At 45.9% G+C, this 19,641-nt stretch overlaps 2 protein-coding genes across 5 annotated transcripts in view; both read right to left on the reverse strand.

The window, feature by feature from the left end:
- Nucleotides 1-484: 484 nt before the first annotated feature.
- LOC115169825 (gap junction delta-4 protein-like) lies at nucleotides 485-3,708 on the reverse strand. The gene is made up of 2 exons (XM_029725819.1): nucleotides 2,020-3,708; nucleotides 485-1,726 (listed from the first exon to the last, which is right to left on the reverse strand). The coding sequence occupies exons 1-2, from the start codon at nucleotides 2,081-2,083 to the stop codon at nucleotides 540-542; spliced, it is 1,251 nt and encodes a 416-aa protein (XP_029581679.1). The 5' UTR covers nucleotides 2,084-3,708; the 3' UTR covers nucleotides 485-539.
- A 1,636-nt stretch (nucleotides 3,709-5,344) lies between these two features.
- The window catches only part of LOC115169826 (cyclin-Y), a 32,455-nt gene continuing 18,158 nt past the window's right edge, over nucleotides 5,345-19,641 (reverse strand). Inside the window, exons 3-13 of one of the 4 annotated variants that reach the window (XM_029725820.1) lie at nucleotides 12,912-12,986; nucleotides 12,144-12,164; nucleotides 11,367-11,401; nucleotides 11,212-11,235; nucleotides 10,756-10,850; nucleotides 10,617-10,652; nucleotides 10,443-10,500; nucleotides 10,183-10,302; nucleotides 6,859-7,025; nucleotides 6,365-6,527; nucleotides 5,345-6,023 (exon numbers count right to left, since the gene is read on the reverse strand). In XM_029725820.1, the coding sequence (XP_029581680.1) occupies nucleotides 5,907-6,023; nucleotides 6,365-6,527; nucleotides 6,859-7,025; nucleotides 10,183-10,302; nucleotides 10,443-10,500; nucleotides 10,617-10,652; nucleotides 10,756-10,850; nucleotides 11,212-11,235; nucleotides 11,367-11,401; nucleotides 12,144-12,164; nucleotides 12,912-12,986 (911 nt within the window). In that variant the 3' untranslated portion in view covers nucleotides 5,345-5,906. The remainder of the gene's footprint in view (nucleotides 6,024-6,364; nucleotides 6,528-6,858; nucleotides 7,026-10,182; nucleotides 10,303-10,442; nucleotides 10,501-10,616; nucleotides 10,653-10,755; nucleotides 10,851-11,211; nucleotides 11,236-11,366; nucleotides 11,402-12,143; nucleotides 12,165-12,911; nucleotides 12,987-19,641) is intronic. The other 3 variants (XM_029725821.1, XM_029725822.1, XM_029725823.1) reach the window with 3 other exon arrangements.

Below are 19,641 nucleotides of genomic sequence, written 5' to 3' on the forward strand. Positions count from 1 at the left end.
ACATACAGGATAAATTAGGGTTAAGAGCCTTGCGCAAGGGCACATCAACAGATTCTTCACCTAGTCGGCTCAGGGATTCGACCTTTCGGTTACTGGCCCAACGCTCTTAACCGCTAGGCTACCTGCCACCCTGGTGGAGGAGTAATGTTCCTTTGTTACCCTCAGTTTTCCAAGTGGTCTTAGCTTCTGATGAGTCGGGGCATGTCAGTCTTGTCTGACTGTTTGGGAACCCAACGAAAGACCGTGTGAGCTGAACAACAGTGGAGTGCTCTTAAAGGTCAACTAACTGGCATTCATTGGATCACCCATTCTAATTCTGTTAGCTAACACATACAGTGAACACATTCTGTTTGTAGAGCTGAAAGTGAGGTCACAACAGCAAAATGCAATGTAGCCTATTATTACATTTTGGGGAAAAATGAATTTAAGTGTATGTAAAGAGTAAATCATCAGAGTTGTTGAACTAAAAAAGACAGCATTCCCATTGCTGTGTTGCTGCCTTGTATATAATTACATTGTTTTATTTAGACCTATCTACTTTACTGAGCATCTGATGAGGAAGAAGAATCACTGGAAGAGCTTGAGGATCCCCTTACTTCCTGCAGGTTGACGTCATCCAGGAGCCTATCACGGGATTCTGCGCTATCATAATGCTGCTCCAGGAGTGTTGCGTCTACCATGGTGGACTGGCCATGCCTCCGACCACTGTACATTGGTGAGGGTGTAAATTGGCGTGACACTACTACTGGGTCTCTCTCTAACCGCCGGGAGAGAGGGACGGAAGATGAACGGGAGATGTGGTTGGGATGAACAAAGCGCCCGCTCCATGGAGCCCCCATAGGTATGGGGTGAAAAGGCGGTTCAATCTTTGCATCCCTTCGCGGCAGCCTGCTCCGCTGCAGTGGTTGGGCAGACACCCTAATGCGAGTCTCATCATTTATTCTGACTCTTCGGTGTGAAAGGTCACCATTTGGGTTACAGTTCGAGGTTGGTTTGTCAATGTGACTTTGTCCTCTCTTGAGGACAGTTTTGGGGGTGTTGTGGTTCTGGTTGTACAGGGCTTCCATGTCTTCCCCAACCCCACCGTTCATCAACCGTCTGCCCTTTGACCTTGGCCTCTGTGTCACCATCCACTGCACAGAGCACACAAGATCTGCCAAGTTCAGTAGCAGAGACAGGGACGCAGCCCCCAGCATGAAGTTGAGCATGATGGTCTTCTCTGTGGGGCTGGATACGTAGCACTCCACCATGGACGTACAGGGGAATTCATAACACTGGAAGCTCCTGGGGACAGAGAAGCCATAGAGGTAGTACTGGCTGGCACTGAACGCTGCCTCCAGCAGAATCCGCAGTATCACATCCAGAAGATAGGCACTTACAAAGTTAGGTGTTCCTTTTGGTAGAGCGTGTAGAGGGGCACACAGAGTGCCTGCTCCGGTCTGACTTCTGCTTCCAGAGAAATAGTTCCCTCTGATACGGAGAGTTGACGATACTTTGTGGATGATATAAGAGATGAACATCAGGTGAGGGAGACAGAGCATGATCAGTTGGAACAGCCAGAAGCGAAAGAGGGAGAGGGGAGCGAAGCCGTCGAAGCAGACGTTGGTACAGCCTGGCTGGATGGTGTTGCACACAAAGTGCTCCTGCTCGTCCCGGAAGAGGGGATAGCCAGAGAACAGGAGGATGAGTAACCTCAGGACCACCATCAAGATCATCCATGTCTTCCCTGCAGTAACAGCAAATCAATTAAATATTCACTCACACACATTTAAACATTTACATTTTGGTCATTTAGCAGACGCTCTTATCCAGAGCAGCTTCCAGTCAGTGTATTCAACTAAGGTAGGTAAGACAACCACATAGCACAGTCATTGCAAGTAAAACAAACATTATTTTAGTGTTAGATACTCTTGGGAAAAAAGCTTCATGTTAGTAACATTAACTATCCCATACATACAGCATCTACAGGCTCATTTACATAGAGTACAGTATGTCCACATAGCGGAAAGGAAAACCTACCCAGAAAAGTGACGTTGTGATTGAAAGTAATGAAGAGTATTTCCATTAGGCCCGTCTTCTCCATGATAAAAACAACAAGCAGCTCATCCCATAGAGATCCTGTCTGTATACCTTGATCCAATCCAGATTACTCAGCAAGGGTCCATTTCAGTCCAATCAATCCAGTTCAGTTCAACTCAATCAATTCACTTTGATTCAATTCAGTCCATTTAAAATCCAAGTACCTCATTTGGTTGTAGAGAAGTGGCTCAAGTTCTCAGTTCCCCAGAGTGTATGTCTACTAGACTATAGATGTCTCTCAAGTGTTATAAACAGCTCCGTGATGCCAGGCAGGGTTCTCTCTCTGCTATTATTATCACGTCCAAATCATGTTACCATCAAACCATTGCTAGGATATTTCAACAAAACACACTGAGCTAAGACAACTGGTCGGGTCTACATAAAAGAACCATAGTGATTATAGAATGTTATTCAAATTGAGGTTACCAGGTTAAAGGTTATAGGACAATAATGAGAATTGTAGCTTTGTGCCCAAATGGTGGTGACCTTGGCCTCCTGTCCATTAACCTCAATATCCAGGCTTCCTCACATACGTTCGGAAATAGCAGCATGATTAATGATACTTGGTGTGCATCCCAAATGGCACCCTATTTCCTATATAGTGCACTGCTTTTTACCCGAGCCGTATGGGCCCTTGTCAAAAGTAGTGGATTACATAAGGATTGGGTGCTATTAGGACGCATTTTTGGGGGTATGGTAACGCGAGTTTACATCTCCATGAAGCCATTTTAATGGTCATGTCAAGACGACAGCTGCTACATGTTGGATATGTAACAGTATGGCTTCTGTCCATCCTAGCACACAGCTAACTAGCTCGCAACTCCACATTGGCTACAAATAGACTGCTAATAGGGGGATTTAGTGATTAGCATACACACATGATCTAACAAGTTCTCTACATATAAACATAAATTAATACAACAGTCAGACAAACGCTTTGGAAATAAGTGTATTTTACACTTTCATGTGTTGTCCTCTTGGATTTCTAAACTGTACAAATAGTTTTCACCCAAAAATAAATGAATCAAAATCAAAAGACATGTTCTTTTATTACAAACATGGATCAACGCCTCCATATAAATATTTCAAAATTAAGTTAATGATCGCATCATCACTTTAATACTTGATTATACACTGTACAAAGTTTAATTTCAAAATAATTCATACAATTGTAGTGCTTCAGTTGTCAGTAGGGTCTTCTTGACAATGATAAAAACACAAATAAAAGTTGATCATGAATATAACAATATTAATATATTTATAAGACAAAATCAAACTGTATAACGTTTGGAGGAGCTATGTTATATAGAAGTTGGCTCAGTGTTCAGGTTTTTGTTCTTAAACAAATAAAGAAACATTGTAGCTTAAAACATCGAGTTCTAAAACAAAAACATGCTTCACACGGTGTATCAAGTATGATAACCCATTTCTATCCTTTCAATGGTCACCTTCTTGTCAATATAACCTACTTGGAATCCTGTGGATGACACATTCACAGTAGCTAAATCACTCACATATACACTACATGGCCAAAAGTATGTGGACACATATTAATCATGGGCATTAATGTTGGTCCCCGCTTTGCTGCTATAACAGCCTCCACTCTTCTTGATTAGGCCTGGGTCTCAGTCGGCGTTCCAATTCATCCCAATTGTGTTCGATGAGGTTGAGGTCAGGGCTCTGTGCAGGCCAGTCAAGTTCTTCCACACTGATCTCGACAACCCATTTCTGTATGGACCTCGCTTTGTACACGGGAGCATTGTCATTCTGAAACAGGAAAGGGCCTTCCCCAAACTGTTGCCACAAAGTTAGACACACAGAATTGTCTAGAATGTCATTGAATGCTGTAGCGTTAAGATTTCCCTTCACTGGAACTAAGGGGCCTAGCCCGAACCATGAAAAACAGCCTCCACCAAACTTAACAGTTGGCACTATGCATTCGGGCAGGTAGTGTTCTCCTGGCATTCGCCAAACCCAGATTCGTCCGTTGGACTGCCAGATGGTGAAATGTGATTCATCACTCCAGAGAACACATTTCCACTGCTCCAGAGTCCAATGGCGGTGAGCTTTACACCACTCCAGCCGACGCTTGGCACTGCGCATGGTGATCTTAGGCTTGTGTGCGGCTGCTCGGCCATGGAAACCCATATCATGAAGCTCCCGACAAACAGTTCTTGTGCTGACGTTCATCCAGAGGCAGTTTGGAAATCAGTAGTGAGTGTTGCAACCGAGGACAGACGAGTTTTACGCGTTACGCACTTCAGCGGTCCCTTTCTGTGAGGTTGTGTGGCCTACCACTTTGTGGATGAGCCGTTGTTGCTCCTTGATGTTTCCACTTCACAATAACAGCACTCAAAGTTGACCAGGGCAGCTCCAGCAGGGCAGAAATTTGATGAACTGAATTGTTGGAAAGGTGGCTTCTAATGACGGCGCCACATTGAAAGTCACTGAGTTCTTCAGTAAGGCCATTCTATTGCCAATGTTTGTCTGTGTGCTCGATTTTATACCCCTGTCAGCAACAGATGTGTTTGAAATAGCCGAATCCACTAATTTGAAGGGGTGTCCACATACATTTGGCCATGTAGTATATCATTGATGAATGCATATCTGAATATAACATTCGGAGTATTGGGATGTACAGTAACTAGGGAGATATACTAGTGGAAAGGTACCCACTGGGAACAACGTCTATTTCTTATTTGCATACAAAGTTTAGGTTATAAGTTCAGTGAAAATAATACTTTTTTCAAATCCAATCAGTTTTCCACATTGATTCAACGTCATCACATTGAATTATTTTGTTGAAATTATGTGGAAACAACGTTGATTCAACCAGTTTTTGCCCAGTGGGTAGTAAAGTAATATGGTCAACTTGTTTGAACATGAACAAAATAATTGTGTTCATTAAGAACTAAATGCTTCTGGAATTTGAATGTAGATCTCCAGTAGAAACGCCTGCACAGCTAGAATGCTGTTTTACCTGATCAAATACTGTCTGCAGGTACTTGGGTTTGGTCGGCTATAGCAGTAGGCAGTGAAAACAACCTTATGAACACAAAATGAATAAAAACCCTTTCACTAAAAGCTACAGAACCATCTCCAAAGGCCACCAACTGTCTGTCGTGCCACACCAGCTTGGACAGTCTAGGACCCATGATCGTATTCATTAGTGCACGCCATAGCAAAACGTTTTCAATGGAAACCGGAAAAAAACATGTTTCTCAATGGACAAGTTCAGGTCGTCCACCTGTTTCAGTCCTTTTTCTTTCGTTTGGTACGACCCGGGAAAAGAGGTCAAATGTCACTGAAATGTTGTTTTCTGACAACTTCTCTGGTTTGCTGCTACAACACATAAAGCTAATGTTGCCACAGTGATGGTTGGCTGGCTACTTCTGATGGTCTTGATGGTCACCTGGCTGCTGCTGTCCACAGGAAACTGTGATGTCATGAGATCTCTTAACAGTCATCTTTGTGTTGTATCACAAAGCAGCTTTCATTTTTCTTTCTCTTAACAGTCAGTGAACTACCAGTCCTGTAGAGAGCTCTTCCGTGTGTTACAGGAGCGGAGGCACTGTGAAGGCATCTATCTGTGACAGGGACAAGGTCGGTCTGTCTATCCAGGTTAGGGTTGCAGAATTCGGGTAACTTTTCCAAAATTCCCAGGAATCTAGACTGGATGATTCCCGGAATCAGCAGGAAATCTGGAATCCTCCAATCAGGTATTCTGGAAAACCTGGGAATTTTGGGAAATTTACCATGCTGGCCTCAGGCCCGGCCTCAGGCCCGGCCTCAGGCCCGGCCTCAGGTATGGTCTATGTTCCTGGTTGTTAGGAAAGGATGGCAGGGACCCATCGCACCCCGACCAGATTGTCCACGCTCGCTGAGCGCTTCTTGGCAGCTCTCCTGGCATCCTTGTACTTGTCGTCACATAACCTTGAGATCGCCTTTAGGAGCAACAAACATGATGAATCGATAAACAAACTCGCTTGAACAGAATTGTTACTGCCCTTCGGGCATAGACTAAAAGATGTAGAAGATGTAGTTAAAGTGTTAAACCAAGACTATTCAGAGGATCAGCTGCCATCAACACAAGCCATTTTCAGATCAGCCGTTGACACAAAGTGCTCTATAGTAACCCGGCCTACCCTGTACTGCATAGCCTCTGCTTCCTCTTTCCGTCTTGGCCGGGCTACTGTAAAAGCACCTTGTGACAGCTGCTTATGTAAAAAGGGCTTTCTAAATAAATGTAGTTATTGATAAACAGCTAGATTGAGTGGTGGCTCACCTCTAGTCTCTGGGCTTTGACCTGGCTCAGGGGCTCCAGAGGGAAGCTCAGGTTGTTGGTCTCTGACAGTGAGCGCAGGTCAAAGTAATACTTGGCATAAACACTTGACGGAACGTTGATGTTGAACTGCAAAAGCTCCAGAAACTGACGCTCCAGCTCGTTCCTGTTGAGAAAAAAGGGAGAATATATGTTTATCACAACAATTGATGGCAGTCATACAGAGACAGCTCACTGTCCTAGAGATCGACACCAACATATTAGGGACACGTATCCAAAACATCAGTGTAAAAACAAATTGTTGAATGTACAGTACATGGTTTTGATTTCACAATGTGGTCCAGTGTCAGACCTACAGGAAGTCAGTAAAGCTTTAAGTCTGAGCTTTTCAGAAAACCTGTGTACACACTAAATGTGAGCAGCAAAACAGGTCAGCTAAAATTAGCCAGCAGAAGAGTCCCTATTGAAAATAACATCCTGATTTATTTTCTTCTTACATGTCCTCCACGGTGATGTCTTTGAGGATCTGGCAGTAGTCTACGTTCCAAACAGCCTGGTCATCCCAGACCTTAGAGGCCAGCAGAATGGCTCCCAGTACCATACGCTTCCAGTTCTCTGGGCCAATGTCTATCTCTGCATACGTCAGCAGCCTCTCAACATACACCTGAAAAACACAGTGGGAAAATGAATACTAAAGTCATGAGGTAATTGAGGCAATTACCTTTGTGATATTTGCTTCCCAAATAACACCCTATTGCCTAACTAGTATGTTCATCTCCTGATAATGCGTGGCACACGCAGAGCCATATCTGACCCGTATCTGAAGCTTGATTCATACATTAACCTTCTGTGAACTCCCTCTTAACCCACCTCTTCTCACCTGAGGCACACCACCCCCTATCCCTCCTCCATCCATCACCCCTACTCCCATAGAGCCCTACACAGCCCCCTATCCCTCCTCCATCCCTCACCCCTACTCCCATAGAGCCCTACACAGCCCCCTATCCCTCCTCCATCCATCACCCCTACTCCCATAGAGCCCTACACAGCCCCCTATCCCTCCTCCATCCATCACCCCTACTCCCATAGAGCCCCACACAGCCCCCTATCCCTCCTCCATCCCTCACCCCTACTCCCATAGAGCCCCACACAGCCCCCTATCCCTCCTCCATCCATCACCCCTACTCCCATAGAGCCCTACACAGCCCCCTATCCCTCCTCCATCCCTCACCCCTACTCCCATAGAGCCCCACACAGCCCCCTATCCCTCCTCCATCCCTCACCCCTACTCCCATAGAGCCCCACACAGCCCCCTATCCCTCCTCCATCCCTCACCCCTACTCCCATAGAGCCCCACACAGCCCCCCATCCCTCCTCCATCCCTCACCCCTACTCCCATAGAGCCCCACACAGCCCCCTATCCCTCCTCCATCCATCACCCCTACTCCCATAGAGCCCCACACAGCCCCCTATCCCTCCTCCATCCCTCACCCCTACTCCCATAGAGCCCCACACAGCCCCCTATCCCTCCTCCATCCCTCACCCCTACTCCCATAGAGCCCCACACAGCCCCCCATCCCTCCTCCATCCCTCACCCCTACTCCCATAGAGCCCTACACAGCCCCCTATCCCTCCTCCATCCATCACCCCTACTCCCATAGAGCCCTACACAGCCCCCTATCCCTCCTCCATCCATCACCCCTACTCCCATAGAGCCCTACACAGCCCCCTATCCCTCCTCCATCCCTCACCCCTACTCCCATAGAGCCCCACACAGCCCCCTATCCCTCCTCCATCCATCACCCCTACTCCCATAGAGCCCTACACAGCCCCCTATCCCTCCTCCATCCCTCACCCCTACTCCCATAGAGCCCTACACAGCCCCCTATCCCTCCTCCATCCCTCACCCCTACTCCCATAGAGCCCCACACAGCCCCCTATCCCTCCTCCATCCCTCACCCCTACTCCCATAGAGCCCCACACAGCCCCCCATCCCTCCTCCATCCCTCACCCCTACTCCCATAGAGCCCCACACAGCCCCCTATCCCTCCTCCATCCATCACCCCTACTCCCATAGAGCCCCACACAGCCCCCTATCCCTCCTCCATCCCTCACCCCTACTCCCATAGAGCCCCACACAGCCCCCTATCCCTCCTCCATCCCTCACCCCTACTCCCATAGAGCCCCACACAGCCCCCCATCCCTCCTCCATCCCTCACCCCTACTCCCATAGAGCCCCACACAGCCCCCTATCCCTCCTCCATCCCTCACCCCTACTCCCATAGAGCCCCACACAGCCCCCTATCCCTCCTCCATCCCTCACCCCTACTCCCATAGAGCCCCACACAGCCCCCCATCCCTCCTCCATCCCTCACCCCTACTCCCATAGAGCCCCACACAGCCCCCTATCCCTCCTCCATCCCTCACCCCTACTCCCATAGAGCCCCCCATCCCTCCTCCATCCCTCACCCCTACTCCCATAGAGCCCCACACAGCCCCCCATCCCTCCTCCATCCCTCACCCCTACTCCCATAGAGGCCCACACAGCCCCCCATCCCTCACCCCTACTCCCATAGAGCCCCACACACCCCCTATCCCTCCTCCATCCCTCCCCCCTACTCCCATAGAGCCCTACACAGCCCCCTATCCCTCCTCCATCCCTCCCCCCCTACTCCCATAGAGCCCCACACAGCCCCCTATCCCTCCTCCATCCCTCCCCCCTACTCCCATAGAGCCCCACACAGCCCCCTATCCCTCCTCCATCCCTCCCCCCTACTCCCATAGAGCCCCACACAGCCCCCCATCCCTCCTCCCTCCCTCCCCTCACTCCCACATAACCCCCCTCAGCCCCATCCCTCCCTCCCTCCCCCTAATCGCACACAGCCCCCCCATCCCTCCTCCAACCCACTCACCCCTCCCTCACCCCTATTCCCACACAGCCTCCCTACTCCCACACAGCTCCCACAGCTCCCCTCAGCCCCCAGGGCCCTCCTCCCTCCCTCCCCCTACTCCCCCTCTCAGGATGACCTCCTGAGAGAAGACAAGGATGTGTGTAAACAAGACCACAATGTTGGTGCATCGAAATGTCACTTGGTACGTGGAGAATGTGCTTCTGTGATGCTGACGTTAGCTCTGCTCTGGCTGCAGACCATCTGTGTGTTCCTCTGGCAGTAGAGTAGTAGTCCCAGGCCTTTTACTGTACGTTTGTACAGTAGAGGACACAGTGGCTAACTGGCTTTGGCCCCTGGTGGTTGGCCTAATTTTCCTCCACTGTTGCTCATGTCAGTGAATATCACAGGCTCTGAAACTGGCTGCCAGCCGCCTACAGACACAGGCTAGTTAGGAGGCTTCTTCTGACAGATTCGGCCTGCATCTCAATTCCCTATATAGGCCTTTGTCAAAAGAAGTGCACTAAATAGGGAAAAGGGTGCCATTTGGGAAGTAGCCACAGGCTAGTTAGCAGCCTCTGACAGACTGACTCACATGGTGATCAGCCTGAGACAGGAACACTCCAAGCCCGTGTCTGACCGAGGATAGACAGGCAGACAGTAACCAACAGGACACCAGTTGATCAAACATAAAAGGCTGTAGCTAAAGGGGAGAGAATAACTTGGTGGACAGGAGTTCTGTCTGCCCTGTCTGAGAAGGTGTCAGACGAGTTGAGAATTAACTTTTCTAAAAATATATAGGTCTAATTTATGACACCTCTGATGAAACAAGTTTGGTAAGCTACCTGGTCAAAAGTAGTGCACTATGTAGGGTATAGGGTCAGGTGCCATTTGGGACGCAAACAATGGAGTCAACCAGTCCCCCTCCTTTACCAGTGTAACAATGGCACATTCTGCAGTGAGCTGAGCAGCGCTGAACAGCGTCCGGACGAAGCGGTAGATCTGTTTCTGCTCGGGGTCGTGTTTGTCATAGTCAGACGGCACTTCAGATTTCTAAGAGAGTAGAAGAACATGATACGAACATGGTCACTGTATAAAACTAAATGTATAGATTCATACATAAAGGCGCACACACACACACACACACACAGTGGGTCAATATGAACACGGGAACTGATTGCATTGGCTGTTACCGAGAGAGGGTGAAGCTTCTCGTCAAAAATGTCTTGCCGCATTCCTCCATCTGTGTCCCTGAAACAGGTCATTCAGGAACGCTCAAAGGTCAAATGTTTTACTGGACTGTTACACTAGCTAACCAAACTCTCCATTCAAGGCATTGCTTGCTCAAAGTGATAGGGTATTCTTACCTATTCTTTATATGGTAATATATTGCAAGAGATACACTGTAAAGAAAGAAGGGTAGTTGTTAAAGCATTTGTCACAACCAGTACTTTCTGTCTGTCCCATTGGTCAACCCATGTAAATGGAACTGGGACATTCACTCACCATTTGATGGTGAATTTAAGATTGGGCTGACTGACTGTGTTGTCATCCAGGAAGATGGTGGAACAGGAGCTATGTTTTCTTCTAGTTGATCCATGCTACAATAACGACATAGAATTACAAATACACATCCCTATATTGCTGCAATTATAAAAGCTGACCATTAGTCGAGGGCATGTTGTTACTAGAGGGCATATTGATACATTAAATAAGGTTTCTACTGAGGCTACCTCCTCAAATGTAGCATGCGATGGACATGCATGGCAAATTAAGAGATAATTGTGTATTCACTATTTAAAGATTGCTAATCATTGTCCATAATGCAGAGGGTCCTTCACCTCTAACATGCTACCATGAATGATGCAAGTCAGCCCTAACTATATGAATTTAACATGATGTCACATGAGTAGCAATGAAATGGATCCATGGAGGACACACATAAATAATGCTGTACCTTACCTTTGACTCGTCAATGTGTGTTAACTTGTAAAACAATAAGGAATTACCATGGGCAATTCATACATTATTATGAATCAGTTACAAAGATTAACTGTCCAATATAAGGAAATAATATATTAGCCTGAATCTATATTTAATACGTATTTAATACTCACATGATTGATGAAGAGGCTCTTTCTTTTTTCACGCACTAAACAGAGATAAAAAGAGAAGGATTGAGAAAGGCTTTAATCCTTTGTTATCAGCATTGTCCTAGAGCAGCGGGATTCAAAGTCGGGGTCACGAACTGCAGTGGGGTCGTCAAAATGATGTTGTTTTTTTACAAAAAATTAAGAGTACAGGTTATTTTATGGGACAATATACAAATGTTTTGAGAAAGATACATTTTGAAAAATAAAATGTTATTGAGTAAATGTATTTATTGGTTGATAAGAGATGAAAATGTAATGAGTTGAAGGTTTTGTTGATGTAAAAATCTAAATGTACAGATTTTAAGGTTTTGTCATTAGATTTGGGATGGGGTGGGTTTGCGAGAAATTCGTGCCCAAAAAATGGGGTTCCCAGAAATTCTGGTGAAAAAAATGGGGTCCCCGTTGAAAAAGTTAGAATACCACTGTCCTAGAGATTGCGTAAGCAATAGAAAAAAGCACAATGGTAGATGAGAGTTTCAGCATGATCAGCAAGACATTCTGCACTGAAACAGCAACGCTTCTATGGACCCTACATGCGTTATTTGCAACATACTGTACAGCAAGAAGCGTATCAAAGTGTGCACAAAGAGAACAAAGTGGTTAATATCACACTATCAGAGATGATTCATTATGGTTAGGGCTGGTTACTGGTTATGAACAGAGAGTATTAGAGGCAGACATTACTCCACAGCTAGGGGGAAACAGAAGCACTCAGTATTACTGTACATATACACTACTCACCATTTTTGCTAGACAACTCCACTGAAAAACAACCAAAAGCCGTCTACTTAATTTACCTGTTCAACTCAAACACACAACTATCACTGGCTCTCACTTAACAATAGTATGTATCAAATGTAGCTTCTATCCTGGACAATTGTGTCACTTAGCCTGCTATGCGAATACTGTCTTGTTACAGTATAACATAGCTAAGCATGACTCAAAGTTCCTAGAATCACTGTGGTGTTCTAAAATCCTTCCTAGTAAAATGGAAAGATTTATCAGTGAAAAACAGTGTGATAGGATGAGAATCCCTGAGGCTGTAGATACTGTAGTACTTCTAGGGAAACACCCCAGGGCAAGGCATACATTACCACACAGAGCTGAGCTGTCTGTGTTCACTGGAAGCAGTCTTGTGATCTGGGAATATCCTACTTTATAACATAATACAGAGGTTATACTGTATTGCCAGTATCCATGAGTTTTCCCTGATAAACCTGTGTGTTTTCTTGGTCAGGTCACATGGTCAGGAAAAAACCCTGGTCCGTCCCCAATGGCACCCTGTTCCCTACATAGTGCACTATTTTTGACCAGGGTCCATAGGGCTCTGGTCAAAAGTAGTGCACTATGTAGGGAATAGAGTGCCATTTGGGACGCAGTCCTGGTTTTAGTTTTAGCTAAAGGCCTGAACGTGGAGTACAGGGCCTACCAGTATGTCCATGTTAAATGCACCTGTTGAGTGACGTCAAAGATTCGTCATTTTTTATTGATTGATTGAGAGCCACTCACCATCCGTCTGAGATTTGCTGAGGAATATTGTGCTGGCCCGAGGATGGTCAGAGGGGTTGTACTCCATGTTCAGCTCTGAGAAAACAAAAACAATCAATCACTCTGTCAGTTACTGAATAACACCCTATTCCCTTCACTTTAGGGCCCTGGTACAGGGAATAGGGTGCTATTTGAGACACACCTAAAAATTAACCTGTCAGATCAGATGTGTAGAGTTCCTCAAGTTACAACACACATGTTTTGCAAGAGAGAAAAACACCCTCTTGTTGAATATGAAAACATTTCATTGTAGACAAACACATGCAACTTACAACTGACCGCCAAAATGTAGGGGTGAGATGACATCATTTCAAAGGTTACATTTATGCCCAAAGTTTCTCTCTCATCCATGCATTGGCCTCATTGTTAACTCATCCAGCCAGTATATGGCATCAGACAAAACATAGCCACATGCCTAATTCACACAATAGGGCCAAACCGAGCCAAACCAAGCTGAGCTGTACTGGGCTGGCCTGATTACACATCCACGATAGTTGCTGGAAGCGTACTGGAAAGGACAATGTGAAAAGAAAATATCCAAACCAGCACAGTACAGTTCAGATGGACTCCATACACAGACAGGAGGCTATATGTGTCATACATATAGAGCTGTTGTGAAGGAAGTTGTTAAGGAGATGAGTCTGTGTTTATACAGGACCTCCTGACCTCACCTACCTCAACCAATCATGTCAATGTGGAGCTATACGGAGCCCTCTGCACTGTTACACATTTTGAGAGGCACACGGTAGTGCGGTATGAAGCTCAATTTAGCCTCTGCATGCCACCATCAATACGGAGCCTCCGACCACATTTTCGGATCAAGCATAAATTGGCTCTTACCTGCCGACGGTGATTAATAATAACAATATATACTGCTCAAAAAAATAAAGGGAACACTAAAATAACACATCCTAGATCTGAATGAATGAAATAATCTTATTAAATACTTTTTTCTTTACATAGTTGAATGTGCTGACAACAAAATCACACAAAAATAATCAATGGAAATCCAATTTATCAACCCATGGAGGTCTGGATTTGGAGTCACACTCAAAATTAAAGTGGAAAACCACACTACAGGCTGATCCAAATTTGATGTAATGTCCTTAAAACAAGTCAAAATGAGGCTCAGTAGTGCGTGTGGCCTCCACATGCCTGTATGACCTCCCTACAATCCCTGGGCATGCTCCTGATGAGGTGGCGGATGTTCTCCTGAGGGATCTCCTCCCAGACCTGGACTAAAGCATCCGCCAACTCCTGGACAGTCTATGGTGCAACGTGGCGTTGGTGGATGGAGCGAGACATGATGTCCCAGATGTGCTCAATTGGATTCAGGTCTGGGGAACGGGCGGGCCAGTCCATAGCATCAATGCCTTCCTCTTACAGGAGCTGCTGACACTCCAGCCACATGAGGTCTAGCATTGTCTTGCATTAGGAGGAACCCAGGGCCAACCGCACCAGCATATGGTCTCACAAGGGGTCTGAGGATCTCATCTCGGTACCTAATGGCAGTCAGGCTACCTCTGGCGAGCACATGGAGGGCTGTGCGGCCCCCCAAAGAAATGCCACCCCACACCATGACTGACCCACCACCAAACCGGTCATGCTGGAGGATGTTGCAGGCAGCAGAACGTTCTCCACGGCGTCTCCAGACTCTGTCACGTCTGTCACATGTGCTCAATGTGAACCTGCTTCATCTGTGAAGAGCACAGGGCGCCAGTGGCGAATTTGCCAATCTTGGTGTTCTCTGGCAAATGCCAAACGTCCTGCACGGTGTTGGGCTGTAAGCACAACCCCCACCTGTGGATGTCGGGCCCTCATACCACCCTCATGGAGTCTGTTTCTGACCGTTTGAGCAGACACATGCACATTTGTGGCCTGCTGGAGGTCATTTTGCAGGGCTCTGGCAGTGCTCCCCCTGCTCCTCCTTGCACAAAGGCGGATGTAGCTGTCCTGCTGCTGGGTTGTTGCCCTCCTACGGCCTCCTCCACGTCTCCTGATGTACTGGCCTGTCTCCTGGTAGCGCCTCCATGCTCTGGACACTAAGCTGACAGACACAGCAAACCTTCTTGCTACAGCTCGCATTGATGTGCCATCCTGGATGAGCTGCACTACCTGAGCCACTTGTGTGGGTTGTAGACTCCGTCTCATGCTACCACTAGAGTGAAAGCACCGACAGCATTCAAAAGTGACCAAAACATCAGCCAGGAAGCATAGGAACTGAGAAGTGGTCTGTGGTCACCACCTGCCGAACCACTCCTTTATTGGGGGTGTCTTGCTAATTGCCTATAATTTCCACCTGTTATTTTTTTGAGCAGTGTAATTAAAACACAAATTAATAGCTTTTCTGAAAAACACAGGGGACACAGTCACACAGGCTATAGGAAATGAAAGAGTGAGCAGCCTTAACAGTGAAGCACCATAGGATGCGTCCCAAATGACAGCCTATTCCCTATTCCATAGTGCACTACTTTTGACCAGAGTCCTGTGTGTTGTTTTTGTTATCTGCTGTCCACTCTAGTACTCATATATAAATTGTTGTTTGTTTCTCTTCACTCTCACAGAGACACTGAAGAATGATTCATGCTTTGTGATTCAGAGCATTATCTACATCACGGCCTGGGTATATGAGCTACGGATGGGCGTTCATGTCTCACATCAAACAAATAGTTACACTCATATGCTATACATATGCTATAGTATGGTAAATTACCCTGATGGAGAAAAAGTTACTGAAGGATACTAATAAGCCACTATAGCTACCTTTAATTTGGACTGTGTATCATAATGAAGTCTCCATGATATACATTTGATACCATTGAACGCTACTCTAGCCATCACGGAGTCACTTTTCCAGAGGTAACAGCACCTCAACAACAACACCTCAACAACACCACAACAACAACACCACAACAACAACACCTCAACAGCACAACAACAACAACAACAACACCTCAACAACACCTCAACAACACCTCAACAACAACATCTCAACAGCACCAGGAAATTGGGGTTTCATGCTCAAACAACTGGACTATAGGTACTACCTTAAATAATAGAACAGAATAAACTCAAACCACAAAGCTAAGCCAACTTCCTACTCAAGAGTGAGAAAAGTCCCTCAGATAGCCTTGTACTGAAATGGAGTACCTTGAAGAGCCTTTTTTGGTCAATTCTGAATAAAGAACTGCCAGGAATGCAGGGAGGTCCTCTAACTCCTACAGTGGCCCAAACAGCACCCTATATAGTGCACTATTGGGCCCTGGTTAAAAGTAGCACTATAAAGGGAATAGGGTGGCATTTGGGATGCGCACAGCCCTACTGTATCCCTCCCCCTGGCAGGCAGACCCAGCCAGTAGATTACAGAACAATATACCACAGAACTGGACAGTCAACAACAAGCTGCAAAGGAGTTGCTATGAGGGGTGTTAAAAGGAAAGATATGCTTTCTACCTTGTGTCATTTATTCATTCAACAAATGGCTACTGTGATGGATGGAGAGACCTGAGGGTGCTGCTGATGAAGAGGTCTGAGGTGTTCGTCAGCAGCAGAGGGATATGACCTGGCGGCAACCCAGACAGAGAGCATGTTGGGCTGGCTGTAGGTCAACTGACCCGGAGGGGTGTGCCAGAGTTGAGAGAGGCCCTTTTGGTTATATTTTCGTTAGCTCGCCGAGACGTGGGGCAACTCTAAATGGACTGACAGTGTGGATTAGTCTTGCATAAAACACGGCCATTCCGTCAATTTAGCACACTTATGCAACAGCAACCTGGGTTGTGTCTGAAATGGCATCCTATTCACTGTATATTGGACTACTTTTGACCAGGGCTAACAGGGCTTAGGTCAAAAGTAGTGCACTAAATAGGGAATAGGGTCCCATTTCGGACACAGACCCATAGTATTACACTGAGAGACGTTTCAACACATTCAGAAATTAGGACCATTAGTTATTCAGAGGCAGAGGTAATCCTCTGACAGAAACAAATAGCCTGCAGTTATACACCATGGACAAGGTACCAACATAAGTCTCTTTTCTGTAGAGCAAAACTCTTTTTAAATAGGTTAAAGTACACAATACAGTAAATCCATTAACCTTAATCCATTCATTTTATATGCAATCAATCAATTTCAATAAAAGATCGTTCACACTTAATTTTCCCCTTTTACTTCGCAGTACACAGTGGGTTGCATCGCAAATCCCTAGTGCACTACTTTTGACCAGAACCCTAGGTGCCACTTGGGACACGTACCAGTGTAGATGAATTGGCATCATCCCTGACAGCATGCAGACAGGAAGGATATGAGAGCTCAGCATTTTAATACATGCCTGTTGATGCCCACTCACTACTACAGAGCACCATCACAGAGTACAGACCCGATCCGGGACTCGAGCGGGTCCGGATCCAGAATTCTAAATAATGTCACGGGTCTGATCTGATTGTCACGGGTCTCAGGTATGTGTAATTTTAACTGACTTGTCCGGAAGGGACCGTACAGATCAGAACGAGACTGCTGCAGTGTATAAAGAGAGAGATATTTTATCATTTATACTGCTCCTCTTGCTTTTCACGAGAGTGGAGCTTGTTGTTGGCCAATCATGAGTCATCAAAGCGGCAATAGGCTATGGTCATAGAGCCTCGCTCAGTGTGTAGCAGAAATTAGGAGATATCTAATCAATGGAATTAAAATGATGGAATTAGAAGTTAATGGAGGATACAACGACCAGGAGCCAACAGGTAGGCTGCTACTTAATAATCTGAATGGAGTTGTCATTTGTAACAGTAAGACGAGAAAGCACATGCACTGCAACCTCAGTTAGCCTAGCTAGCTACTGTTAGCTAGCTTAACTAGTTTCTCCCGGTTTGATGCAGGCCAACACAGGTACTACGTAAATAGTATTTGATGATAAATAACCTAGCTATGGCAGCGATTAGCCTACTATAGCACGAGTCGGCTTGGTTAGTTGCGGTCTCTCACTCCCTCCTCCCCGTGTCACTCGCTCACAGTACAACCCCTCCCTGCCTGCTAGAGCGGCACCTCTCCCGCTTGCGGGTCTCTCTATATTTAACACATGTATTTATGCATATCTGGTCCAGGTAGGAAAGCCCCAGGTCCATTACGGAACGGATCCAACTTATTGGTCCCATGAAGACCTCTATCACAGAGCGCTACCATCGAGCAAGGGGCAGAGAGAGGGGAACAGCAGCCTATGCTATCACAAAGTATGCAGCCACACCCATCTCTGGGCTCCATGAGAGAGTCACCTGAGACATGGCTCAACACCACTGACAACTGAACTGACAGAGAGATAATCAGCATCATAGGTCTACCTCTTTCCCTCTGTCTCAATCTGACACTGTCCTTCTTTTCTTACTCTGAGTATAATTCTGTTGTCAGACAGCAGGTTGTCAAGCAGTAGGATCTAATGCAGCTGAGACACCATCTGTGGCCAGCCTGCTCCTTCTACAGCAAGGAACAAACTTTTTTTTGACAAGACCTTGCAACCATGGTGAGGCAAATACCTGTCTATTTATGTAAAATTACACTGATTAACGCTTTAGTCATATCACAGTTTACTTATTTACTTATGTCGCTGCCTACTCCAGACGACTCATTTTTCAAATTATATATAATATAATATAAACCAACATGCAACAATTTCAAAGATTTTACAGTTCATATGAGGAAATCATTCAATTGAAATGCATTCATTAGGCCCAAATCTATGGATTTAATGACTGGAAATAAAGATAGGCAACTTTTGGTTACAGATACCTCCAAAAGAAAATGGGCCTCACAATGGGCCTCAGGATCTCATTGCGGTATTTTTGTGGATTCAAATTGCCAAGCGATAAAATCCAATTGTGTTCATTGTCCATAGTTTTAGCTTGCCCATACCATAACCCCACCATGGGGCACTCTATTCACAATGTTGACATCCGCAAACCGCTCGCCCACACGATGCCATACACATGGTCTGCGGTTGTGAGGCCGGTTGGACGTACTGCCAAATTCTCTAAAACGACATTGGAGGCGGCTTATGGTCGAGAAATGAACATTCAATTCTCTGCTTACGGCTCTGGTGGACATTCCTGCACTCAGCATGCCAATTAGATGCTCCCTCAACAAGAGACATCTGTGGTATTGTGTTGTGTGACAAAACTTCACATTTTAGAGTGGACTTTTATTGTCCCCAGCATAAGGTGCACCTGTGTAATGATCATGCTGTTTAATCAGCCACACCTGTCAGGTGGATGGATTATCTTGGCAAAGGAGAAATGCTCACTGACAGGGATGTAACAAAAAAATAAGCTTTTGGTGCCTATGTAACTATTCTGGGATCTTTTATTTCAGCTCATGAAACATGAGACCAACACTTGACATGCGTTTATAATTTTTGCTCAGTGTATATAAGCAAAACATATTTATCTTTATTTGGAATGGTAAGCCAGACAAAATTAAATGTGCTTATTTATATAATGATTCTGAGTTTGGGGGGGGATAAAAATGATTAAATGTTAAAGCATTAAACCTCTCACTAAAAGCTTCAGTCATACTAAAATTATACTTAAACCCAGGGGTGCAACTTCTACTGGGGACAGCCTACCCACATTCTGGGTAGGCTGTTTTCCGGTTTCAGACAGCAGGATTTAGGACCGCACAGTCACCACAGAGCTTGCAGACAGGCTGT

This window comes from Salmo trutta, chromosome 31 (genome assembly GCF_901001165.1).
Source record: "Salmo trutta chromosome 31, fSalTru1.1, whole genome shotgun sequence".
Lineage (NCBI taxonomy): Eukaryota > Metazoa > Chordata > Actinopteri > Salmoniformes > Salmonidae > Salmo > Salmo trutta.